The 27624-nt window shown below is 46.1% G+C and overlaps 2 protein-coding genes across 3 annotated transcripts; both read left to right on the plus strand.

Moving 5' to 3' along the window:
* The first annotated feature begins 547 nt into the window (after nt 1-547).
* IZUMO2 (IZUMO family member 2) lies at nt 548-9901 on the plus strand. The gene is made up of 6 exons (XM_027515088.1): nt 548-790; nt 975-1049; nt 4597-4683; nt 4928-4948; nt 6289-6369; nt 7598-9901. The coding sequence occupies exons 1-6, from the start codon at nt 559-561 to the stop codon at nt 7726-7728; spliced, it is 627 nt and encodes a 208-aa protein (XP_027370889.1). The 5' UTR covers nt 548-558; the 3' UTR covers nt 7729-9901.
* A 1665-nt stretch (nt 9902-11566) lies between these two features.
* On the plus strand, nt 11567-27521 carry LOC113876164 (zinc finger protein 883-like). Of its 2 annotated transcripts, XM_027515062.1 has the most exons (5): nt 11567-12412; nt 18094-18185; nt 18946-19072; nt 20470-20571; nt 24179-27521. In XM_027515062.1, the coding sequence occupies exons 2-5, from the start codon at nt 18132-18134 to the stop codon at nt 25786-25788; spliced, it is 1893 nt and encodes a 630-aa protein (XP_027370863.1). In that variant the 5' UTR covers nt 11567-12412; nt 18094-18131; the 3' UTR covers nt 25789-27521. The 2 variants fall into 2 exon arrangements, with proteins under 2 accessions (XP_027370863.1, XP_027370862.1); XM_027515061.1 differs by lacking the exon at nt 11567-12412 and having other exon boundaries at nt 17938-18185; nt 24179-25884.
* The last annotated feature ends 103 nt before the right edge of the window (nt 27522-27624 follow it).

Consider the following 27624-nt stretch of genomic DNA (forward strand, 5'->3'; position numbering starts at 1 on the left):
TAGGTTTTACATTTCTTTTTCCAGCCGCACCTCCTTCCACCTCTGCTAGAAGAAACCCCGTTAAAAGGAACTGTGTCCATCTCCTTCAGTGTGTCTCCAGCGCCCAGTACATAGTGGGCTTTCCACTGACATTTCTTTAACGGTAAACTATGTGAGTAGAGACTATCTCTGTCTCCGAGCTCCATCAGGAGCCTAGAACTGGGCCGGGCACATAGTAGGTGTTCAATAAATATCTGTTGAATTAAAGAATGTAAGTGCTGAAGAGAACAAGGAGCTCCTGCTTTTCTCAGCTCTAATCCTAATTTCTGGAGGAGCACCTGGCATATAGTAGGTGCTCAGTACACATAAGTTGAAAGAATGAATGTTAGATCCAAGAGCACAGGACAGACTTCTGGGTTTTGAAGACTGTCTCCTTAGCTCCCAGCTCCACGCCTGGCACACAGTAGGTGCTCAGCCAACCCGCCCCAGCGCGCACTCCCCCGGGCCTCCCTGACTGCTCCTCTGCCTGAGGGGCGGGGCCGACCGGGGTGCCCTCTGTGACGTCACAAAGGCCCCGCCATGCCTCTAGCCTGGGCCCTTCTGCTGCTCTTGGGCCTGAGCGCCCGCCGAGACTGGGGCTGCCTGCAGTGTGACAACTCGGTGCGGGAGGCCCTGAAGCAGCTGCGCCTCGCCCTCATCCCCAGCCGGTTCCAACAAGGGCAGCTGCAGGCCCGCGCTCAGGTCGTGCTGCGGGGCATGGAAGGGCCTTTCTTCCGGGACTACGCGCTAAACGCCTTTGTGGGCAGAGTGGGTGCGTGCTGGGGCGGGGAGAGGGCCCTGGACCTTGGAGAAAGGGACCAGTGGGCGAGCCCGAGGCTGGGCGGGGAGGCCACGCCCTCCAGAGGGGGGACGGGGCCGTCCCGAAGGGAGATGGAGTCGATGATCCCTTGGCTTTCCCAGGGACCCACGGGAATTTCCTCCCCTCTCGTCCCCAGGGATAGACCGTCTGGACCTAGTGGCGTCCTTTGTCAAGAATCAAACAAGCAACTTAATGGCTAATTCTCTGAGAGGTAGGAGTTAAGAGGGAAAACCTTTTCCCAGCTCCCTTGCCCCTCCTCCCTTTCCACCGGTCCACTAGGCCTTCTCTTCATATAAAAATAAAAGCAATCGCATGTATAGCCTTTACTGTGTGTCTGACAGCGTTCTAGAAAAGCCTAGGACAGTTCATCAAGGTAGGCGTTGTTGTGACCTGCCCTTTACGGAGGGGAAGACTGAGACTCAGAGGGGTTAGGCAACATGCCAGCCCCATTGTTTTTTTTCTTTTTGGCAAATAAAGTTTTATTGAAACACAGCCACACCCATTTATGTAGGTATTGTTTATGTTGCTCCTGCTCACCAAGGCAGAGCTGAGTAGGGACAATGACCATATGGCCCTTAACGCTGAAAATATTGACTGTCTGGACGGACCTCCACAAAAAAGCTTATAGCCGCAGGTTTCAACTCAGGCTGTAGGCTGGAATCCCCTAGGAAACTTTTAAAACAGTCTAGGAGCCCAGGCCAATTAAATCAGAATATAGGGGATGGGGCTTGAACATCAGTCATTTTTAAAGCTCTCACCTTTAAAAAAAAAATGATTTTTATATTTCAAAGAACTTCTAATAGAAAAGTTGTATGAATAATACAATAAGCACCTATACACCATTCTTTTTAAATATTTTTAATTTGGCTGTGCCAGATCTTAGTTGCAGCATGTGGAATCTAGTTCCCCAACCCAAGGATCAAAGCAGGGCCCCCTGCTTTGGGAGCAGGAAGTCTTAGCCACTGGAAAGTGAAAGTAAAGTCACTCATTCGTGTCCAACTCTTTGCGACCCCGTGGACTGGAGCCTATCAGACTCCTCCTCCATGGGATTTTCCAGGCAAGAGTACTGGAATGGGTTGCCATTTCCTTCTCCAGAGGATCTTCCTGACCCAGGGATCAAACCTGGGTCTCCCACATTGTAGGCAGACACTTTACTGTCTGAGCCACCAGGGAAGTCACCATTCTTAACATTTCACTACATGGTAGCCTATTGCCACATTTGGTCTGTGTGTGTGTGTGTGTGTAACCATTTCAGAGTTAGTGACACTTTAAATTCTTTAGCAGGCAATCTTCTAAAAACAAAGAAAGACATTCTCTTGCACAATGAATGTAACTTGGAATTTATATTACAGTGTATACAGATTTATATTACAATTCCATACTATTATCTAGTAAGTAATCTTCATTCAAATGTTTCCAATTGTCTGAATCATGCCATTCATCGCTAGTTTTCTTTCAACTCTGGATCTGTTCTGATTCAGCTATCTTTTATAACAATGACATTTTTGAAGAGCCTGGGTCAATGATTCTACCAACTAATATTACTGGAGGTCGGCTCCATAGGCATGGAGCACCCAAGTGGCTGATCTTAGTTATTCTGTCTCCAGCTCCCCCAGAGATCGACCTGCTACCTTGTGGCCCACAGCCACCACCAAGAATCACATCGTTAGCACAGACTACATGGTGTGGCCCAAGGCTCCCAAGTAAAGAAGGATACACTTGACAGGCAGGATATTCCAAAGGACTTAGAGGTTACCTCCCAGGAGGCAGGGAGTCAGATGAGAGCCAAAGCTTTTGTGGAATGTGCACATTTGGACAACTCAGGCCTTCTGAGTTAACCCTTTACTAGACAATATGTCAAATGGGGCCAAATGCCATGGAGAAAAGAATAAAGCAGGGACCGGGGATAGGGCGTGCTGGGAATAGGGGCGCGGCTTGCAGGTGAAAACAGGCAGCCAGGGGACTTCCCTGGTGGTCCAGTGGTTAAGACTCCGCACTTCCACTGCAGGGGGCATGGGTTCAATCCCTGGTCTGGGAATTAAGATCCCACATGCAGCGTGGTGCAGCCAAAAATAAAAAAATAAATACATAAAAGGATGTTTTTTTAAAAAATAAGGCAGCCAAGAAGGATGTCACTGAAAGATTAGCATGTGAGAAAAGATGTAGAGGAGAGGGGGAAGCAACCATGAAGGGGTAGAAGTCTAGGGTAGAAGGCTGAAGGCAGAAAGAATAACCACGGTAATACCTGAGATGGGTCAATGATTGGCATATTCACAGAACCTCGAGGAGGCCAGGGAGGCTGGAGTGGAGAGAAGAGAGAGCAAGGGAGAACTGTAGAAGATGAGATTCTAGAGGTAACGGGGTGGGCATACATAGATTGGTACCCATTAATTAGTAGGGACTTATAATGGTAAGGACTTTTGACTTCTACTCTGGGTCACATAGGAGGATTCTGAACAGAAGCGTGATGCTAGTGAACTGCCTGAGCTTTTAATGGGGTCCCTCTGTCTGCAGAGAACAGATTTAGCAGGGCAATGGGGAAGGCTGGGGGACCAGTGGGAAGGTTGTAGCAATCAATGGCCCAGACAAGAGACGATGATGGCTGGCACCAGGATGGCAGCGGTGGAGGGGGTAAGAAATGTTGGATTTCTGGACCTCTCTTGAATATTCACAGACAAGATTTGCTCACATGCATGTTGACAAATTGCATATGAAATGTAAGAAAAAAAGAGTCAAAGCACCAAGGATTTTGGCTTGGGTAACTAGAAACATGATGGCTCCCTCAATGAAGATGGAAAAGACATCGTCTTCATAGATGGAGTTGCAAGTGGGTTTGGAGGAGGATGTCAAGATTCAGTCTTAGATTCATTGAGTTTAAGATGCCTGTTACACATTGAAGGTGGAGATCCTGAATGGGTAGTTGGAGATATGCCCCTGGATATCAGTGAGTGGTCTAGGTTAGTGACACCAGCTCAGGAGGCCTCAGTGTATTTAGAACAGTGCTGTCCAATGGAGATATGTGAGGCACAAATAGTCACACGGGTAATTTAAAAATTTAAGTAAAATAAACTTTAATAGATTTTATTTAACCTAATACCTAAAATATTACCGTTTGAACATGAGAGCAACACAAAACTATTGAGACGTCATAGTTATTTTTTTCATACCCTGTCTTTGAAATCCAGCATACGTTTTATACTAACATCATCTCTCAATTCAGACTAGCCCATTTCAAGTGCTCAATCCTCATGTGTGTCTAGTGACTGCCATATTGGACAGTGCGTGTCCAGGTAATATACAAAACTATTCAGCTGGATGAAATCGTGAAGGTGTGAGTGTAGACAGAATAGAAGAAAAGAGGAGAGCAGGTCAGGGAAAAGGAGAGGAGAGGTGCTCGAGTCCACCCTTCTATTACTTACCAGATGAGGAAACTGAGGCCAAGGCAGGATGGTTTAGCCTGGGTCCCCACAGTGGATCAGAAGGTAGACGTAGGTTCTCCAGGCCATAGATTTGCCCAGCGGATCCAGAGGAATAGACAGTCTTGCTTAGAAAAGGAGTTTCCTCATCCCTCCTCTCTTCTTTCAAATGTTTGTTTCGGCTGCATCTCAACTGGGGATAATCCTGCCCTCGGCAGTGAAAGTTCAGAGTCCTAACCAATGGACCAGCAGGGAATTCCCATCACCTGTTCTCTTTGAAGCTGCAGGTGAGGCGGCTTGCTGAGTGCCTCCCATCATATAAGGATCTGCTTCTTTCCTCAGATGAGCCTCTGCTGGATGAGCTGGTGACTCTTAGGGAGAGGGTAATCAAGGAACTCAAGAAAGTGTTAAGATCATATGAATTAAAAGGTGTGGCATCTCTCTCCACTAAGCCCCCTTCTCCCCTTCCTCATCATCACTTGATTCCCTTCTCCCACCTTGTCTTCCAGACTCCTCTCTTTACCTCCCCTATGACTCAGCCTTCTCTGCCTCTCCCCCAAATTCCCTTCTCTCCTTTTCCAATCTCACTCCTTCCTCCCTCTCCCAGTCCTTTCCCATTAAATTCTTAAATTGCTGGCCCAATCTAAGTCACCTCTGTTCTTTTCTCTTGCAGCCTGTGATCCCAAAATTTGCCGTAAGTCCTGGGTTTATTGTCTGTTCTTCCCTTTGCTACCCTCCTACCCTTTGGGGCTTCCCTGGTGGCTCAGCTGGTAAAGAATGCACCTGCAATGTGGGAGACCTGGGTTCAATCCCTGGGTTGGGAAGATCCCCTGAAGAAGGGAAAGGCTACCCACTCCAGTATTCTGGCCTGGAGAATTCCATGGACTGTATAGTTCATTGGGTTACAAAGAGTTGGACACGACTGAGCAACTTTCACTTCACTTTACCCCCTTTTGACCTTGTCCCCCCCAAATCAAGCCCTGCTATCATACCTACTCCATCTGGTATTTCCTCCACCCCAAAGCTATGGCACGAAGGGGTATCTAACTTTTGAGGGCTTATGAAAGTCATTGCAACCTGCAAAAAAGGATTTGTGGGGGAGATTTTAGGCTAGGATAGGCTATGTTGTAGTGAAAAATAAACCCCCACATCTCAGTGGTTTAACGGAAAAAGGGTTTATTTCTCTTTTGCCAAAATTCCATTGAAAGTTGAACAGATATTCCAAGTAGCTCAAGGATCCAGGCTGCACCTACATCATGGATACTAAGCTAGCTCCAGAAGGGAGAGTAAATAGAGAATCCCACAGTGCCTTTTATAACTAGGTCTGGGCGTGACATACATCCCTCTGCCCACCTTCCATTGGCCAGAACTCAGTCACATGGGTGCAACCTACTGCAAAGGAGCTTGGGAAATGTAGTCTTCCTGTGTGTCAGGAAGCAGCGAAGACAGATGAGTGAGCAGGCAGCCAACCTATGCCTCTGGGGGCAGCAGAGTGGGAACAGAGAAGAAAGCACATTCTTTTGGTAGGCATTTAATTTAAAATTAATTTAACATAATCACATGTCTACCAACTGAATGTTAAGTCAACTACACAACTAATTCCACCCTTCAGTGCTGCTGCTAAGTCACTTCAGTCCTGTCCGACTCTGTGCAACCCCAGAGATGGCAGCCCACCAGGCTCCCCCATCCCTGGGAGTCTCCAGGCAAGAACACTGGAGTGGGTTGCCATTTCCTTCTCCAATGCATGAAAGTGAAAAGTGAAAGTGAAGTCACTCAGTCGTGTCTGACTCTTAGCCACCCCATGGACTTCAGCCCACCAGGCTCCTTCGTCCATGGGATTTTCCAGGCAAGAGTACTGGAGTAATTATGTACAAATTATTTTTAATGTGACTCATCAGTGCATTGAGCAAAATGGGACCTCCAAATTCAGGAAGGCCAAGGGACTCCCTGTCTTCTTTCCCCTTCTGCCTTCCTACCCTTTGCCAGTCCTCTGGTATCTCCCCTCATCCCACTTCTCCCTTTCCTCTTGCTCAGGCTTGCTGAAAGAAGAAGTCCTGGATTGTTTACATTGTCAGATGATCAGTCCCAAATGCATCAGAGAAAAGTACTGTTTCAGTAAGCTCCTGGAGTAGGGGAAGGCATGGGACAGGTGCATGAGAGGTGAAGTCAGCCACATCCCAGTAATACGGCTTTTTAAAAAGATGTTTATTTATTTATTTGGCTGTACCAGGTCTTAGTTGCTGCATGTGGGATCTAATTCTCTGATCAGGGATGGAACACACCGCCCCCTGTATTGGGAGTGCAGGCAGAGTCTTAGCCACCCAACCATGAGAGAACTCCTGAATATGGCTTTTGAGGTCTCCCACATACAACCTTGAACCCTTCCCTTGCCATTTGATTACTGTATGGCCCAGAAGTTGCTTCCATATTCTGAAATTCACTTTCCTCCTACTAATTGGAAGACCCCTCTGTAACTTTACAATGCTTCTAAGGCCAAAATGGCAGGTACTAGAAAAGCATTTTATTTATAGCCAGTGCCATACTTGGGGAGTATGGCAGGACGTGCTGAATTCACTCATTCAGAGGCTTTAAAAATATGTATCTTTATAGTACAAAGCGTAATACAGTGAACTGCTATAAATCCATCAAGGTTGAATAGTTATGTTCAACCTTTTCACATGCTGTTCCCACTCTCTCACTGCTCCTCTTTCTCCCTTACTTCAATAAAGTCTCAGAATTCCCCTCCTCAGAGAGAACTCCCCGATCACAAACTAAAGGATCACTTCCCTGGGAGTTGTGGGTTTCCCTGGTGGCTCAGATGGTAAAGAATCTGCCTGCAATGCAGGAGACCTGGTTTAATCCCTGGGTCAAGAAGATCCCCTGAAGAAGGGAATGGCAGCCCACTCCAGTATTCTTGCCTGGAGAATTCCATGGACAGAGGAGCCTGACAGACTACAGTCCATGGGGTTGCAAAGAGTCAGAACTGAGGGACTAACATTTTCACCAAGTCCTCTCTGCCACCTCCACCTCCCATCCAATGAGATGCATTTGGTGCTGTGCTATGTTGACTGCTCCATGAGAGCAAGGATTTTGCCAAAGGAATTTCCAGCAGTATCCCAAAAGCCTAGAAAGGTGCCTGGGACACAGAATATGTGGAATGGATAAATGAAAAAGTCAGACCCAGGAAAGGGCAGGGACTAAGCAGGGAGAAGGGAGAGAGAGGCCCGACCCTAGCCAGGTTGCGGAGTGAGCAGGTGGGTGTGGGTGCATGCCCAAGGAAGGGTGATGACTTGGAGGTCGGGCTGTTTCCCCTCCCTCTCGACCGCCCACCCCTCCACCCCAGTCGACGGGCAGCCCCGCATGGACCTGCAGTATCATAAGAAAAATGAATTCCAATGGAGTCCTGGCCTGACTGGCAGCATCATTTCCGTGTGTCTTGCTGTCTTGGCCTTCGGTATCATCGTGGCTTCGTGAGTCATCCCTGCCCTCTCCTGAGGTCGCCAAATGCCCCCACTGGGCCCCTCAAGGAATGGCACTGCCCTGGATCAGTCACTGTGTCATTTGGGAATCTCCTCCGCAGTCACTTTATGCCTCTGTCTCTGTTTCCCTGTCTCTCTGCACCTCTCACTATCTCTTTTTTCTTTCTTTCATATCTCTCTGTCCATTTCTTTCTCTCCTCTCTGGGCCCAGGAGAGAGCTGGTGGGTGTGGCCCCATGCTCTCCCCCACCCCTGGGCCCCATTTTGTCTTTTCTGGGTCCTCAATCCAGAGCCTCCTGTCTTTTTCCCTTCTTTCTGTTTTCACATTTCATACCCTCTCTCCCAGTCCCAACTTTTCTCTCCTCCCTCCTCATGTAACTGATTGGCTGAGAACCCTGGAAATCTGCCCAGAGACTCATGATGTCACTGGCTGAGCCAAATAAAGCCAATGATTGGAGGGAAAGTTTTGGGTGGTCAGTAGACCTGGTGGGGTCTGAAGTTCTTTTTCTAACCGGTGGGCTTTGTCTCTCTGACCAGGGCTATTACATACAGGCGAAACCGAAAACTCCTGCTTCAGTAGGGCGCTGGTTTTGAGGTTTGTAAGGGGAAAGGAAAAGAAGTTTATTAAAGTCTGTGACAAATTCCTCAATGTCTCCATCAGTATCTGGAGGACTCTGCCTCAGCTGGTGTAGCTCTGCACACCTGACTGAGTGCATCTCAAGGTTGGGACCATGTCTCATTCATCTGTCGATTCCAATTACCCTAATTCAAAGTGGAAGTTATTTAGATTTTCAAGAGTGATCGATAACCTACGATGAGGACTTGAAGGGGGCAACCATTCCTACTTTGGGGGGAAAAAATGCATCCAAAAGGAGAAGTACTGTGGTGTGACCATAAAGGTCAAAAGCTTGCCACCTGTTGCCAAGATACCAGTTTTAATACCTGCACAGTAGAGCTCACTTTGACTGGGACGGTTTTGAAGAGAGATAACAGAGGAGGTGACCTTTGAAACAGAACCATCTCCAATTGAGAGGGTTTTAGAGTTGTTTCCAGCCTCTCCAAGCATAGGCATACTTCTCAGGAGGCTGCAGATGCTGGTTCCCTTGGCTACATTGCTCCTGACGCGCTCGCCATCTCCTTCACCTGCACCGCTGGCCTGTGCTTTGGGGGTACTGCAGCCCCTTCGGAGATGCTCACTTCTTAAGCTGGTGGGCAGACCAGTGCCTACCCCGGGAAAGGTTTTAGCTTGGGGGGATGAGGAGAGCCTCAGCTGGTGGCTTCAAAATGCTTTTTGCTTGGGTAGTAGTGTTGTTTTGGTTTTTAGAAATATCTTCACACTACAGGTCCAGCCACTGCCTAAGTTCCTGGGAATTTCATGGAGCAATGCACAATAAATGGGTACTTAAATTGCTCATAAATTATAGCGTGATAAAAAAATTATAGTGTGATGAGAGCTCCAGGAGAGCTCAGTCTGGGATGGGAGAGACAGTTACCTAATAATTACATTACAGCAATTATTATACTATCAAGTTAGTGGGAACCCAAGGGTGGGAGTTGCCAATTCTGGCTAGGCCAAATGGTAATGAAATGGAGCAGGACTCCATGGTCCTTCCCCCCATGTCCTCAGCCAGCCTTTCCCCACCCCAGCCCTGTGGAAAAACTTCAACCAAAGAATAAACATCATCAGAAAAATGAGAAAATGCAGAAGAAGAAAAAAAACAATCCAACAAGACTAAATAAGAGTTTAGTATTTAAGCATGGTTAAGGAACTTTAGTTCCTTCTCAGGGGTTATAGCTAATATTCTGAGCCACATCCAATGAGTTGTCTTGTAGATATTTAAATACCACCCCCATCACATGGCAGAAGTTATCTACATGATGGCCAGACTGTAGCTGTGACATAAACTGCCACAATTCTGAGAATTGGGCTCAAGGAAATAGTAACAAATCAATTTTGGAACTGAAGGTTAATTGTACTTAAAATAATCAAGATGACACTAGTCAGACGACCGATGACCAACTTCAAGATGACTGTCAGAGCTGACTGTTCTGTTTCTGCATGTAGCCCCCTCTCTCAGCCTATAAAAGCTTTGTTCACTGGTTGTGTGTTGGGGGGTGACCACTATCTCCCCAATTTCAGTTCAGTTCAGTTCAGTCTCTCAGTCACGTCTGACTCTTTGCAACCCCATGAACCGCAGCACTGTAGGCCTCCCTGTCCATCACCAACTCCCAGAGTTTATCCAAACTGATGTCCATTGAGTCAGTGATGCCATCCAACCATCTCATCCTCTGTCGTCACCTTCTCATCCTGCCCTCAATCTTTCCCAGCTCAGGGTCTTTTCCAGTGAGTCAGCTCTTCACATCAGGTGGCCAAAGTATTGGAGTTTCAGCTTCAGCATCAGTCCTTCCAATGAACACCCAGGACTGATCTCCTTTAGGATGGACTGGTTGGATCTCCTTGCAGTCCAAGGGACTCTCAAGAGCCTTCTCCAACACCACAGTTCAAAAGCATCAATTCTTCAGTGCTCAGCTTTCTTTATAGTCCAACTCTCACATCCATACATGACTACTGGAAAAATCATAGCCTTGACTAGACGGACCTTTGTTGGCAAAGTAATGTCTCTACTTTTTAATATGCTGTCTAGGTTGGTCATAAATTTCCTTTCAAGGAGTAAGCATCTTTTAATTTGATGGCTGCAATCACCATCTGCAGTGATTTTGGAGCCCCAAAAGATAAAGTCAGCCACTGTTTCCACTGTCTCCCCATCTATTTGCCATGAAGAGCAATATTGCATAGGAATCTGGAATGTTAGGTCCATGAATCAAGGCAAATTGGAAGTGGTCAAACAGGAGATGACAGGAGTGAACATCGACATTCTAGGAATCAGTGAACTAAGATGGACTGGAATGGGTGAATTTAACTCAGATGGCCATTATATCTACTACTGTGGGCAGGAATCCCTTAGAAGGAATGGAGTAGCCATCATAGTCAACAAAAGTATCCGAAATGCGGTGCTTGGATGCAATCTCAGCAACAGAATGATCTCTGTTCATTTCCAAGCCAAACCATTAAATATCACGGTTATCCAAGTCTATGCCCTGACCAGTAATGCTGAAGAAGCTGAAGTTGAACAGTTCTATGAAGACCTACAAGACCTTTTAGAACTAACACTCAAAAAAGATGTCCTTTTCATTATAGGGGACTGGAATGCAAAAGTAGGAAGTCAAGAAACATCTGGAGTAACAGGCAAATTTTATCTTGGAGTACAGAATGAAGCAGGGCAAAGGCTAATAGATTTTGCCAAGAGAACTCACTGGTCATAGCAAATACCCTCTTCCAACAACACAGAAGATTCTACACGTGGACATCACCAGATGACCAACACCAAAATCAGATTGATTATATTCTTTGCAGCCAAAGATGGAGAAGCTCTATACCGTCAGCAAAAACAAGACCAGGAGCTGACTGTGGCTCAGATCATGAACTCCTTATTGTCAAATTCAGACTTAAATTGAAGAAAGTGGGGGAAACCACTAGACCATTCATGTATGACCTAAATCAAATCCCTTATGATTATACAGTGGAAGTGAGAAATAGATTTAAGGGACTAGATCTGATAGAGTGCCTGATGAACTATGGATGGAAGTTAGTGACATTGTACAGGAGGCAGGGATCAAGACCATCCCCAAGAAAAAGAAATGCAAAAAAAGCAAAATGGCTATCTGAGGAGGCCTTACAAATAGCTTTGAAAAAAAGAGAAGCAAAAAGCAAAGGAGGAAAGGAAAGATATACCCCCATTTGAATGCAGAGTTCCCCCCAAGTTGCCAGCATCCAAAATAAAGCACATTTTCGTCTCCACCAGCCTAGTCTCTTTATTGGCTTTTGAGAAGCAAGCAGTGTGATCCCACTTTCACTTATAGAAATAGAGGAAAGTTTCCTACAGGAGGTTGTAAGAGCTTTTCCTGCAAGAAAAGTAGGAATTTTCCAAAAGTAGAAGAGAAAGGATATTGTGGGCAGAGGGAACAGAAAATACAAAGATCAAGAGATGGGAACTATTAATAACTTGACATAGATGGTGTTTTCCATCTACATCACATATTCTACTGGCATTACTTATATCAACCTATTCAAACTTCACAACCCAACGCAGAGGATATTTTTTAATCTCCCATCTGCAGTGATACTGAATCAAACTGGAAGGCGGTTGCCCAGGAAAATTGAACAATTAAGTAACAGGCTCGATTCATTCACCAGCAGTGTTAGTTGGTGTCTTGAAGACTTTTGCTTTAGTAGGAGATATTTCAGTTAGATGGGTTAACTTGCCTATGACGTCGCTTTCTGTGGAGGACAGTGAAAGACTCTGGCTATAATAGGAACACTCACTGTGCCAGCAGAGCCATGCATTTCCCAAATGCCATGATTTCACGAGCTGCAAAGCAGCTATTTACACCTGTTCTCTCTCCCGACCTTCTATTTCTGGACTCCATTTCCCAGCATTCCCGCGCTCTCAGAGACCCGAGGCCTGGAGGAGCGTGAGCCGCAATGGTTTCCGGGAAATGTGGTCCAGTTTGCGAAACCGAGTTTAAAGTACCGGGACTTGTGGTACCGCGCAGGCGCTCTCCGGGGCTCGAAGGAGGGCGGGAAGGCCTGGCCGCCGTGCACCACCCAGGGGCGCCCAGGTGAGTTCCGACCTGGCGGATCCGAGAGGTAGCAGCTGGGTGTGGGCTGGCCCAAGCAGGCAGGCAAGCACGTAGGGGGCGGGCCAGAGTCCGCTTGGGTGGGAGGGGAAGGGCGCTGTAGGCAACGCCCCGCCCCCTCCTGCCGCTCGCGAGGCGGCCCCAGAGCCGACAGCCTTCCACTCAGCGCGCAGCAATTGGGCGCCTGCTGTTTTCGAGCAGTCTATCCGAGTGCGGAAATGTTGCGATTTCTTAAAAAGGACAATGTACCAGTTCTTCACTTGGCAGGTGAAGAAAGAAGCCAAGGAGATTCCGTGGCTTCTCCCAGAACCCAGTGCTGATGAGTGGTCAACCTGGGCTCACGCCCAGGGATGTCTAGCCCCAAAGCCCTAGCCTACTCTGCACGGTCACGCCCTCGGTGCCTGTCCTGATACTGAGCGTCTGTTGCCCTCTCTTTGGGTCTCATCTTCCCTCTCTAATCTCCCACCATCACCCTAATCCCCATTCTGTCCCCCTCTCTCCCTAGGTCTCTGCTTCTTTATCTCTGAGTCTGCCCCCTTCTCTCTGTCTCTGTGTGCCCCCGGCCCCCATAAGTCTCTGTGTTTTTTCTAAAAACAAAGTTTCAGTTTACTCCAAAACCATTGCATCACGATCACACGAGGAGTGAACATCCATACAATACTATTGATTAGCTATTCTGCAAGCTTTCCTTAGATTTTGATAATTGTCCTAATGTCCTAAACGGCAAAAGAAAAATCCCATATCATGCACTGCATTCGTGCTCCTGTTTAGTCTCCGTTAACCTGTAACAGTTCAGTCTTTTTTTGACCTTCATTCATCTCGGCAATCCTGAATATATAACAGACTGTGTGCTTCTCCTATGGTCCCTCAGTTTAGACATGTTGAAGTTCCCTCGTGATTAGATTTAGGTCACATGCTTTTGGCAGGAATACCTTAGGAATGATGCTGTGTCCTTAACAGACCAGCAGCCTGTGATGTCAGCTTGGCCATCATCAGTCACATTGGTCTTGATCATTTGGCTAATGTGGTGTCTGCCAAGTTTCTCCGCTTAAAAATTATCTTCATTTTATAATTACAGTAGATCCCCTTCCCCTTGGAGGATACATTCCAAGATCCCCAATGGATGGCTGAAATCTCGGAAAGTACTGAACCCTCTATATGCCATTGTTAACTAAAGAATAAAACAACCAGTTATTTTACCAGCAAAATGGGCTTATTCAGGAATAACAGAGAATTGTAATTCTGGAACAGAAGGTTAGAGCAAAAGCCATGGGAAGTCCAACAAATGAGAGAGGAACTTTATTTTATAAAGAAAAAACAAAACAAGGAATTCGGGAAGAGTTGTTTCTAACAAAAGTCCATTGGAGAAAAGTGAGAGTTCCAGGCGATTATGGTTTCTCATTGGCCTAGTTGCTGCAGTAATTTCTTGAAGGAGGAGATGCAGTGTACATCTTTTCCAGTTTTATGCATGTCAGTCGCTAAGTCATGTCCAATTCTTTGCAACTGTAGCCTGTCAGTCTCCTCTGTCCTTGGAATTCTCCAGGCAAGAAAACTGGAGTGGGTAGCCATTCCCTTCTCCAGGGGATCTTCCTGACCCAGAGAATGAACCTGCGTCTCCTGCATTACCGGCAGATTCTTTACCATCTGAACCTCCAGGGAAGCCCCACTTTAAATGAGGTTCCCCTTTATTAATTTTCACACCATGTTTTCTTCTAAGCATTTGTACCTATGATAAAGTTTTATTGATAAATTAGGCACAGTAAGAAATTAAAAATAATAAAATAGTATATTATAACAATACACTGTAATAAAAATTTTATGAATGTCATCTCTCAAAAAATATCATTGTACAAATTTAATGCCTCTTGCATCTTAACTAAGCACTTAGGCACTGTGACTAACTTTGCAGGTTGAATTTTTTTTTTTTTTGGCTGTGCCACGTGACTTGCAAGATAATCCTTGACTAGGGATTGAACCCAGGGCCATGGCAGTGAATTGTCCTAACTACTGGATGCCAAAGAAGTCCTGAATTTCTTTTTCTTTCTTCACAATTTCACGGTTAGAAGATTAATTCTTACTGTAGGTCTTAGCAACCGCAGCATGATTTTTTCTTCTTTCCTTATTAAGTTGAAAACTTTCACCTTTTCACTTCAAGCTTCTTTTTGGCGTATTCAAGTGGCCAGCATCAGCATGACTACTCTTCAGCTTTGGGGCCATTATTAAGGAAAATAAGGGCTACTTGAACACAGGCAGTGTGATACTTCAAGAGTCAATCAAGACAACTAAGTGGCTATCACACGGGATGGAGCTTCCCAGGTGGCTCAGTGGTAAAGAATCCACCTGCTAGCACAGGAGACATGGGTTCGATCCCTGGGTCAGAAAGATCTCCTGGAGTAGGAAGTAGCAACCCATTCCAATACTTTTGCTTGGAGAATCCCATGGACAGAGGAGGCTGGTGGGCTACAGTCCATGCAGTCGCAAAAGAGTTAAGACATGACTGAGTGACTGAACACCTGACAGGATGCACTGGACAAGGAGATGATTCACACCAGGTGGGACAAAGCAGGACTGCACAATACTCAGAATGGTGTGTGATTTAAGACTGATGAATTGTTTCTTTATGGAATATTCCACTCTGTTTTTGGACCACACTTGACCTCAGGTAACTGAAATCACAGAAAGCGAAATTGTGGATAAGGGGAAACTCTGCAGTAATGAGTGACTTGTGAGGAGAGAGTTAAGACTGTGTAAGACCTTCATGAAAATCCCACCCACTGGTTTCAGGCCTCAGGTGCATGCGTTCCTGTGGAGCCAAGTGTGTACGTGTGGCTGTTCGCCACCTGTGAGGCTCTGAGTCTATTTCTGGACTGTGTTAGTTTCCCATTTCTGCTGTAACAAATTACCAGAAACTTACTGGCTTAAAACAACAGAGCTGTAGTGTTCTCCTACAGTTCTGGAGGCCAGAAGTCTGAACTCGGTTTCAGTGGGCTTCTATCAAGATGTCAGCAGAGCCATGCCTCCCCCCGCCCGAGTCTCCAGGGGAGAATCCATCTCCTTGCCTTTTCCAGCTTCCGGGGGCTGCCTGCATCCCTCGGCTAGTGGCCCCTTCCTCCAGCTTCAAAGCATGGTGCCTTGTCTCTCTGACTCCACTCCTCTTTACATCTGTCCCACCGCCTTCTCCTCCGTGTCAGATCGACCTCTGCCTCCCTCCTATAGGAACCCTTGTGATCATGCTTAGGGTCCAACCAGATAATCCAGGATGGCCTTCCCTTCTCAAGATGCGTGACTTACTCACATCAAAAGTTCATCCTGGGGGACTTTCCTGACGGTCCGGTGGTTGAGACTTCATCTTCCAATGTGGGAGATGTGGGTTTGATCAACCTGGTCAGGCAGCTAAGATCCCACATGTCTCGTAGCCAAAAGACCAAAACATGAAACAGAAACAGTATTATGGCAAATTCCATAAAGACTTTTTAAAATGGTCCACATAAAAAAAAATCTTTAAAATCCTGTTTAAAAAAAAAGAAGAAGTTCATCTTAGGTCTTCTCTGGTGATCTAGTGGCTAAGACTCTGATCTTCCAACGCAGGGGGCCCAAGTTTGATCCCTGGTTGGGGAACTAGATCTCACATACTGCAACTAAGGGTCCACATGCCGCAACTGAGACCCAGTGCAGCCAAATAAATAAATATTTTTTAAAAGTTCATCCTGGAGATATGTTTGGAGACCATTATTCAGCCCACCACCTGGTCTATTGCTCACACCTATTTTCCCCACAGGCAGAAAGTCCCTCCAGGGCAGAATCACAGCTTACTCATCTCTCTGCCCTTAAAACCCTAAGTGGATCCTGTTACTCACATGGGGCACAGAGCATGTTTGATCAATGAATGAAGGGGACCACAGTCTGAGCACCAGCTTCTCTGTCTCTCTTTCTTTTTTCTTTTGGCCGTGCCACGCAACATATGGGATCCTAGTTCCCTGATTAGGGATCAGATCCATAGCCCATGCAGTGGAAGTGTCAAGTCCTAACAACTGAACCACCAAGAAAGTCCCTGAACACCAACTTCTCTATGTAGAGGATTCTTTAACTTGGTTTCAGTAGCTGCAGTCTTTCTTTAAATGACATCTTAAGCAGGAGTCCAGGATCCTGAAGCAGGATTTTGGGACAGGTAAAAGGAGCTCTGCAAAATGTAAGGTCCATCCATACAATGGAATATTACTCAGCCATTAAAAGGAATGAGGAGGGACTTCCCAGGCAGTCTAGTGGTTAGGACTTCACCTTCTGATGCAGGAGGCGCGGGTTCAAGCCAGGGGTCTGGGAGCTGAGATCCCACATGCCTCGGGGCCAAAAACCAAGTATAAAACAGAAGCGATACTGTAATAAATTCAATAAAGACTTTAAAAATGGTCCAAATGCAAAAAATTTTTAAAAGGGAAACCATCACAATATTGTAATTATCCTCCAATTAAAAATGAAATAGGAATGAGGCACTGATTGTGTGCTGTAACATGGATGAGGTTTGAACACACTGTGCTGAGTGAAAGAAGCCAGACACAAAAGGTCATATGTGGATGGCTCCATTTATGTGACATGTCCAGAATAGGCAAATGCATTGAGACAGAAAGATGAGCGATTATGGGGGGTAGGGGAGGCTGGCACGGGAGAAGAGAGAGTCAAGGGCGACTGGTTAATAGCACAAGGTTTCCCTGCAGGGCGATGATGAACGTGTCCTGGAACTAGATAGCGCTGACGGTGGCACACCATTGTGACTGCATTGTGACTGCCACCAAGTTGTATATATTCAAATGGTTAAAATGGTATATTTTCTATGTGTTTTACTACAATTTAAAAATTATAAGACACTTCTATGTATAAGATAGATAACCAACAAGGACCTACAGTAGAGCACAAGGAAGTCTACTCAATATTCTGGGATAACCTGTAAGAGAAAATAACCTAAAAAAAAAAAGAATGGACATATATATGTGTGTGTAAGTGAATCACTTTGCTGTACACCTGAAACGGACACAGCACTGCAAATCAACTCTACTCCAATATTAAAAAATTTTTAAAAGATAAATAAAAATTGTAAGACAAAAAGGAGGGGTTGTTGGGATTTCCCTGGTGGTCCAGAGGTTAAGAATCCGCCTTGCAGTGGAGGGGACACGGGTTTGATCCCTGGTCTGGGAACTAAGATCTCACATGCCGTGGAGGAACTAAGCCCGCATGCCACAACTACTGAGCTGTTGGGCCACAACCAAAGAGTCCGTGTGCCACAGTGAAAGATCTCACAAGATGCCACTAAGACCCAACACAGCAAATCTGTAAAAAAGAATTAGCTCTGTGAGCAGACTTCTGGATTTGATTCTCCCTCCAACACTTGATCTTTCTGTGACCTTGAGCAATGACCTTGGCCTCTTGGGCTTGGATTTCCTCACCTGGGGATAACTGTAGCTACTTCTCTGAGAGCTGTTGTTTGGGTGCAGTGGGCTGAACCCCTTGATTGTGAATGGTGATGGTTACAGAATGGAGGCCTCAGGCAGCCTGTCCTGAGCCTCTGCTTTGGCTCTCAGGAGAGCAGGGGCCCCTCTATCACGAGGCGTCTTTGACAAAGTGTCTGTCCAAGCCAGAACTGACACCCTCTCTGTTCTGTCTTCCTCTAGTAGCTTTGTGGACTCAGGCCTGGTCCTTCCTTTTGGAGATGCATTCCTGGGACCCTGCAATGGCCATCAGGACCCTGACGAGCAAGGGCCAGGTGAGTCTGGGCTCCCTCTTCCTGGAGATAACTTTGTGGGCCCTAGAGGGCCTCCCTGCCTGTGTGTGTGCCCTCAAGACCTGCCTCTCTCAGTACTGGGAGAGATACAATGATGGGATTTCTCTGAAACTGGGAGGTGCGGGGTGGGTCACAGGATGCTCTGAACTGGGTAGGGTGTTAGATGAGGTCTAAAAATCAGTCATCTAACGCTCAGCAGTCTTTTGGTTACCAGGTGAAGTGGGTAGTGATGGCTTTGCTTCACCCCTGAGCCTTATTATTGGAGTCAGGAGTGAGGGTTGGGATCCGAGTAGGAGTCTAGGATGGAGTGTGACTTAGGAATAGCTCTGGCACACAATGACTTGGTAGTTTTTTAAGTGTTTCTCAGGGTTGTCATGTACAGGTGTGCAGGTTACGCACTACACAAAGGCACCTCCTCTCAATGGCATGATTTGCATATCCTCCCTCATACATCGATATATTTATTATAGCAATTTACACGCAGATGGCAGTCAACTGTCATATGCTAGAAATAATTGGTGTAGTATAACAACTTTCCACCAGATGGCGGTAAAGACGGGGGGGAGGGGGGACCGTGTTCTATACGGTTGGCCAAAAAGTTCGTTCGGGTTTTTGCCACCCTAATCTGCCGAGTCAGAATTTCAGGCCAGAGAGCAAGTGGTAGGCTCTTGACCCATGACTTGTCCCACCCCAGGATTCTAGAAAGACATGCCCCTCTGTGATGTAATATTGGCCCTGGCAGGAATCAGTGACCTTCAAAGACGTGGCCGTGGACTTCACCCTGGAGGAGTGGGGCCGCCTGGGGCCTGGCCAGAGGGAGCTGTATCGGGACGTGATGCTGGAGAACTACCAGAACCTTCTCTCTTTGGGTGAGGCTCTGCCTCCTGCCGTCCTCTCATGGCCTCTATGCCCACCCACTGCTTAACTGTGGGCATTCCTTCACTGGGGTCCTCTCTGCTCCTCTCCCGGGCCCTTGCTGGGTGGCCCATTCATCTGTCTCTCCAATGGCTTCTCCCAGAATCCCAGCATACCCAGGCCCCGAGTCTTCTGCCTGTCCCACCGACCCTTCAGCCAGTGCCCCTGCCTTCTGCTTCTTTTTAAAAAAATTTTATTTTAATATAGTTGATTTACAATGTTAATTTCTGCTATGCACCAAAGTGACTCAGTTATACATATATATATCCTTTTTCACATTCTTTTCCGTTTTGGTTTGTCACAGGATGTTGAATAGAGTTCCCTGTGCTATACAATAGGACCTTGTTGTTTATCCATTCTATATGTAATAGTTTGCATCTGCTAATCCCAAACTCCCATTCCTTCCCTCCCGCCCCCCCTCAACCCTTGGCAACCACAAATCTGTTCTCTATGTCTATGAGTCTGTTTGTTTCATAGAATGAAACATCTGTTTCATTTGCCCTGTACCCGCATTACCCCAATCTCTGCCTCTATCTTCACCTGGCCTTTTTCCCTCCCAATGTGTCTGTGTGTCTCTATTCTTATAAGGACCGAAGTCACTAGAATTAGGGTCCACCCTAATCCATTAGGACCTCATCTTAATTAGTTACATCTGCAAAGCCCCTTGTTCCAAATCAGGTCACGTGCTGAGGTCCCTGGGGACTCACTTCCCCCCACTGCAGGAAGAGAGGAATTGTTTGTTTAGTTGCTATGTTCAACTCTTTGTGACTCCATGGACTATAGCCCACCAGGCTCCTCTGTCCATGGGATTATCCAGGCAAGAATACTGGAGTGGTGTGCCATTTCCTTCTCCAGGAATGTCCCCACTCAGGAATCAAACCAGCATCTCCTGCATTGGCAGGAAGATTCTTTACAACTGAGCCACCTGGGAAACCCAAAGACAGCAGGTCTGAAAAAAAAAAAAATCAGATGAGATGAATTTTAGTTATCTGTTTTGTGACACCCAATCTAGCCAAAGTATGATCATGTGGGCATATGCTGACATCATAACACCCAATTAATTATTAATGAGATCATTTTCTTTTTTCTCCATGTCAAGTCTTCAGAATGTGGTGTGTATTTTGCATTCAACTTGAACACAGAGCTGGAAGCTTAAACAGTGACGTCGGGGCTCAGGCTCTCTCTGGAATGGAGTAGGCACTCAGTAATTAAGTTTTGTGTTGGCCATTAGATCATCCAATCATTAGGCATCCAACGTATGCATCTCCTCTGTAGACCCAGGGCCTGGAGCCCAGCCCTGAAGCCTCCCTGTAACCATGGCCTCCATGGCCAAGTCTTGTGTCTTTTCCAGGAGCAGGGTTTCCTGGGGCCAAACCCGATGTGATCTCCCGCCTGGAGCGAGGGGAAGAGCCCAGGACGGAGAGGAGAGAAACCCAGCAAGTTACCTGTCCAGGTGGGTAAGTGTGTCTAGCAGGTGTGAGACATCTTCCCACCCCATCTGTTGTGATCAGTGATGGTTATTCAAGAGTGAGGGAATGTAATATACAGGCTGTCACTGCGGGCCCTGGATTTGAATCCAAACTCCACTACTTCCTGGCCCTGTGACCTTCAGGCAAGTCATTTAGCCCTTGTGTACCTCAGTTTCCTCATCTGCAAAATGGGATCAATGATAGTACCTGGAATTGGGAAGAATAAGTGAGTTAACATGTAGAGGGCAGCCTGGAGCTTCTCACCCAGGAAACCCCATGCTCAGACTAGGCTCCAGTGGTTATCATTGTGGTACCCAGAAGTGGTGCCTGGCCTGACATGTTAGGAGACAGGAAGAAGGCAGATTTCTGCCCCTACTAGCCCACAACCTCATCAGAGGAGGGAACAGAAGCATCTCTGTTTCCATCACTGTCCGTCCTGTTGTGGGACCAGGACTTGCCCCCTCCCTCCCCTTCAATCATCACATCAGGCTCCAGTCCTATCCCTCCTGCCCCTTCTCTTTGCCCAGTTCTGCTCCCCCTCTCCCACAGCACTGGCTCAAGGCCTCAGCGACCCTTACCTGGACCCTCACCCCAGCCTCCTCCCTGGCCTCCCAGCTTCTAGTCTTACACCCTATGGTTCATCTCACAAACAGCCCCAGAGCCCATCCCTCCCCTGCCCACAGCCCTCCTGTGACTCCCCAGTGCCCTGAGTCAGAGTCCTAGCCCAAACCTGGTACTCGAGGCCCTACATGGTCCAGCCTGTTCTGTCTCTGGCCTCATCTCTCATCACCATCCACCTGTGGTGATACCCTACACCCTACCTCACTCACCAAAGCCCCTGTCCCTCCCTGAACTTGAACATGTGTTCCCACTTTGGGTCTTTTCATATGCTGTTCCCTCTGCCTGGAACACCCTTCCCTGCTTTGTCTGCCTGGCAAACCCCTTTCATGTTCCTCAAGGATACAGGTCTCCTCTTCCAGGAGGCCTTCCCTGACTTCCAGGCTGAGTGACCTGCCCCTTCTTGGTGCTTTCACGGCTGCTTGCTTGAGCTACTATTACTGCACTGGTTCACGCGGCAGTGAGACTGTGGGCCCTAGAGCCAGACTCTCTGAGTTCGAATCTGAGCTCTGCCACTGACAGGCCATGTGACTGTGGGCAAGTGACTTAAGCTCTGGGTGCTTATATGTAAAGTGGGATACTAACAGTACCCACTTCACTGAGTTTCTTATGAGGACTAAGAGAACTCTGGACTCTTGAGACTCAAGTGGGTTTCCATGGATGAGATCATCTCCCATATGTCTTTGAAGTTCACATCAGTAGAGAAAAGCACATTCACGTGACTCTTGCAGAGAGGATGACTCAGAAGCCCACATGTGATCTCTCTAGCCTTTGCGTGCTAAGTCACTTCAGTTATGTCCGACTCTTTGCAACCCCATGGACTCTAGCCTACCTGGCTCCTGTAGGAGAATCCATGGGATTCTCCAGGAAAGAATACTGGCATGGATTGCTGTGCCCTCCTCCAGGGGATCTTCCCGGCCCAGGGGTCAAACCCATGTCTCTAAGGTCTCCTGCATTAGCAGGCAGGTTCTTCACCACTAGCGCCACCTGGGAAGCCCTTTACCCATACACATATTTGTTATATACTTTGCTGTAGAAACTTTAACTGGGCGTTCAACTTGTTGAGTCATGTAAATCCTTCCAGAAAAATCACCAAATGGGTGGATGGTGGTGGGATCACCTCCAGAGATATAACAACTAAATGCAGTGTGGGATTTTGAAAATAATCATGATGTCATTGGATTAGGCATTGGTTTCTTAGATATGACATCAAAGGAACAAGCGGCGAAAGAAAAAATAAATCAGATGACATCAAAATTTAAATTTTTTTGCTTCAAAGACACTGCAAAGAAAAGGCAACCCACAGAACACAAGACAAATTTTGTAAATTATATGTCTGGCAAGCAGCTGATAATTCATACAACTCAATAATAAAAAGACAATCTCGTTAAAAATAGGATGGCTTCCCTGGTGGTCCAGTGGCTAAGACACCACACTCCCAGTGCATGGGCTAGCTTCCCTCCTTGATCAGGAAACTAGATCTCACGTGCCACAACTAAGAGTTTGCATGCTGCAGTTAAAGATCCTGAGCGCTGCAGCTAAGACCCGGTGCAGCCAAATAAATAAATACAAGGAAAAAAGTGGGCCAAGGATCTCAATAGCCATTTTCTTCAAAGACACACAAATGCTCAACAAACACATGAAAAGATGCTCTAACATTAGCCTATGTGTGTGCATGCTAAGTTGCTTCAGCCCACGTCTGACTCTTTGCAACTCTATGGATTGTAGCCCAGCAGTCTCCTCTGTCCATGGGATTCTCCAGGCAAGGGTACTGGAGTGGGTTGCTGTGCCCTCCCCCAGGGAATCTTCCCAACCCAGGGATCAAACCTGTGTCTCTTACATCTCTTGCATTGGCAGGTGTGTTCTTTACCACTGGCACCACCTGAGAAGCCCAACATTAGCATATACCTGCTACACAACCAGCCATGGTGAGGTTGAGGTCCACAAACCAGGTGCCAGGTGGACATCATGAATCCTCCACGTACAGTGAACAGTGCTGACAGCCTAGCACATCTTGACCCATGGTTTCGAGCACACCAAATTTTGAAAGGTATTTTTTACCTTTCAAAAAAGATAATTAATTTGTAGCTATGTAAACATCCCAGGAGTTCAGTGCTCAGAGCTTAGCCAAGTGTCGTTGCCATGGTTACAGAGATAGATAAAAACTGAGTACAGTGGACTTTCTGTGTTAACTCTTTACAGCGATGGTATGAGAATGCTCCTACCATCCTCATTTGCCAGCACTGAATATTTTTTAATATTTTCCAATCTAAAAAGTATCAAATGGCATCTGAGTAACTTGACTTTTTCGTAGAAGGCAATGGCAACCCACTCCAGTACTCTTGCCTGGAAAATCCCATGGACGGACGAGCCTGGTAGGCTGTAGTCCATGGGGTCGCTAAGAGTCGGACACAACCGAGCGACTTCACTTTCACTTTTCACTTTCATGCATTGGAGAAGGAAATGGCAACCCACTCCAGTGTTCTTGCCTGGAGAATCCCAGGGACGGCAGAGCCTGGTGGGCTGCCATCTGTGGGGTTGTACAGAGTCAGACACGACTAAAGTGACTTACCAGCAGCAGCAGCAGCAGCAGCAACTTGACTTTTTAGACTACCACTAATGTTGAGCATCTTTTTACAATATATCAGCCACTTGTTTTTCTGTAGAATGCCTGTTCACATTCCTGCTTCACTATTTCATTAGACTATTTCTCTTTTTCTTATTGATTTGTGAAAATGTGTTAAATATTATGGCTAAGAAATGACTATGCACATAAACTGCTTTGCCACTCAATTTTTTGTGTGTTTAGAGTATACTGAGTCCATCCTTCTGTGTCACAACATGAGTCTACCTCATGCCTTTTGAACTAGCAATATGAACTTGGAAGTCTTTTTGAGATTACAATGCCATATCTAAATAATCAGCTTCTTTTGTCCTGGGACAGATGAAGTTGATATTTTCCATTTCTTTCAGACTTGGAGACAAGCTCTGCAACTAATCAGGAGATGCTTCTAAAAAAGAATATTTCTGAAGAGGTGGCTTCCCCAATGGCAAAGATGGAGGGAATTTTAAGGGCAGTGCTTGGAGACGCCAAGCTGGGGGAGTCCTGGACGCGTGGCTGTCAGCTGGAAGACCAGGGCAAGCAGGAGAGGTGTTTGAGATGGTTGTTCGCTACTCCCAAGGAAGATACCCATGGGGAGAGGGGCCTTGGCTGCAATGAGCTTAGGAGAAGCTTCAAGAGGACCTCAGCCTTCATCAGGAAGCAAAGAGCGCCTGGGGGAGAGAGGCCTCAGAAGTGGACTGGGTCAAGAAAGAGCCTCAAATGCCAAAGGACCCTTGTAGAGAAGAAACCATTTAACTGCATGGAATGTGGGAAAGCCTTCGTCTACCATTCTGACTGCATTCTACACCAGAGAATTCACACTGGAGAGAAGCCCTACAAGTGTAATGATTGCGGAAAGGCATTCAGCAACAGCTCGTATTTCATCCAGCACCACATGATCCACACAGGAGAGAAGCCCTACGCCTGCAACGAGTGCGGCAAGACCTTTACCCAGAGCTCATCACTCACCGAGCACCAGAGGATCCACACTGGAGAAAAACCCTACAAATGCAAGGAGTGCGGGAAAGCCTTCACCCAGAGTTCCTCCCTCATCAAGCACCAGCGATGCCACACAGGGGAGAAGCCCTATAAATGCCACCAGTGTGGGAAGTTCTACTCCCAGGTGTCCCACCTCACCCGCCACCAGAAAATCCACACAGGAGAGAAGCCCTACAAGTGTAACGAGTGCGGGAAGACTTTCAGCCACAACTCATCTCTGACACAGCACCAGCGAGTTCACACTGGAGAGAAACCTTATGAGTGCCCTGAGTGTGGCAAAGCCTTCAGCCACAGTTCATCGCTGATTCAGCATCAGAGAATTCATACTGGTGAGAAGCCCTATGAGTGTCACGATTGCGGGAAGGCTTACACCCAGATCTCCCACCTCATGAGGCACCAGAGTATTCACATAGGGGAGAAACCCTATATATGTAATGAGTGTGGAAAGGCTTTTGGTCACACCTCCTCCTTTACTCAACACCAGACAATTCACACTGGTGAAAAGCCCTACAGGTGTAACAAATGCGGGAAAACCTTCAGCCAGAACTCCTCGCTTACACGCCACCAGCGAATTCACACTGGGGAGAAGCCCTATGAGTGTAAAGTTTGCAGGAAGGCATACACCCAGATCTCCCATCTCATTCAGCACCAGAGGATTCACACTGGAGAGAAACCTTATGAGTGCTGTGAGTGTGGGAAAGCCTTTAGCCGGAGCACCCATCTTATCGAGCATCAGAAGATCCACACGGGCGAGAAACCCTATAAGTGTAAGGAGTGTGAGAAAACGTTCAGTCACAGCTCATCCCTCACTCAACACCAGAGGATTCACACTGGTGAGAAGCCCTATGCCTGTAAGGAATGCAGGAAAGCCTTCAACCAGAGCATCCACCTTATTCAACACCAGAGGATTCACACTGGGGAGAAGCCCTACAAGTGTAAGAACTGTGGGAAAACGTATACCCAGATCTCACACCTCATTTAACACCAGAAAGTTCACAGGGGTGGCAAGCACTCTGCATGTAACAAATGTGGAGAGGATTTCAACTGGGGATCACACCTGGCAGAACACCAGAGACTTAATGCTATGCATGGCGTCTATGTCTGAGGTGATTTTGAAAAAGCCATTTCTTGGAGCATGCAGCTCGCTGATCAGAGAACTCATGCTGACTAGAGAGCCTGCGAGTGAAACAGATTGGTGATTCTGCTGTTGGATTCCATTCAGCCTTCATCAGCAGTTGTAACTTCCTCCCAGAGAGGAGCCCTAACACTATGTATTGAGAGAGTTGGTTCCTTTATTTTCCTAGAAGGAGGATGGCACCATTTATCACCAGCTGGGACAGCTTCTGATCATTTAAAGGGCTTCACCCTAAAACCCTGGCTTCCCCTCTATTTCTCAGCCTTTCAGTGTCTCCAGGTGGTGGTAGATATGGGGTGGTCTAAATGAGATGCATCTTCATCTGGGATCTTTAATGTCTCTCAGTTTTCTGCTGTTTCTCCCTTTCTGTTCTTATGAAGATTATGAAAACTGAAAATGTTAGTCATTCATGTCCAAGTCATCAGTCATGTCAAGAGTCAAGAGTCATGTCCAACTCTTTGCAACTTCTTGGACTATAGGCCACCAGGCTCCTCTGATGGAATTTTCCAGGCAATACTGGAGTGGGTTCCTGGGTTGGGAAGATCCCTTGGAGGAGGGCATAGCAGCCCACTCCAGTATTCTTGCTGGGAAAATCCCATGGACAGAGGAGTCTGCTGGGCTTCAGTCCATGGAGTGGCAAAGAGATACAACTGAAGTGATGAGCATGGTATGGCACGCCTAAAATATTTATTGGTATAATCACAAATATGTGATTTTATAAACAACTTTTTAACTTGATATAATGTGAATATTTTCCCATGACAATGCAAAAATATATATATACATATTGTACAAAATTAATATATATACATGTGTATATATCTGTCATCATTTGCCATTTTTAACAGCTGCATAGTATTTCATACTAGAGTTTCTTGAATTTATTCAACCAACCGCTGTTAATGGATATTTGTTTTATTTACTTTTTTTTTTTTAATCACTGGACATACATTATTTAACACTTGTGCAAATTATCCCCATAAGATGAATTCCTAGAAGTAAGCTTATGGGATCACAGAATGTCCATATTTAAAATTTTGATAGTTACTGCTAAATAATCCTCAGAAAAGAATGAACCAATTTACATGACTCCTGAAAGTGTATGTGAGTGCATATTTCTTTGTTCCTCCATGTTGTTCATAAATACTCAATATTAGTCTCATTATTTTTAACATTTCTAATCTAATAAATAAAACATCCTACTGATAGGGAAATTAATGATCTTTTTATACATTTATTGATATTTTGTCTTCTTCAAATTGCTTCCTTGTGTATTTTGCGCATTTTTAATTAGGCTGCATTTTTTTTTATCAATTTATAGGAACAAGTCTATGTATTACACATATTAATTCTTTGGAATTTGTTTGTTATTTCTCTTAGAGTTGCTTATAGTATATTTGGCTATATAGAGTTTTAAAACTTCTATGTATTCAATTCTATTTTCTTTTCTATTTCTTGGATAAACTGTCATGCTAAGAAAGACCTTCCTCAGGCCCAAGATTATGAAAAAGGTTCTCCTGTATTTTATTCTAGTACTTTTATGATTTTTAACAATTAAATTTGTATCCCTTCTGCATTTAGTATGTCTTATGGTATAAAGTTTCAATTTCTAGAAATCACTGGCACTGATTCCTTGGCTGGTGGCCCCTTCATCCTTAAAGTCAGCAGTGTGGCATCTTTAAA

This window comes from Bos indicus x Bos taurus, chromosome 18 (assembly GCF_003369695.1).
Source record: "Bos indicus x Bos taurus breed Angus x Brahman F1 hybrid chromosome 18, Bos_hybrid_MaternalHap_v2.0, whole genome shotgun sequence".
Classification (NCBI taxonomy): Eukaryota; Metazoa; Chordata; class Mammalia; order Artiodactyla; family Bovidae; genus Bos; species Bos indicus x Bos taurus.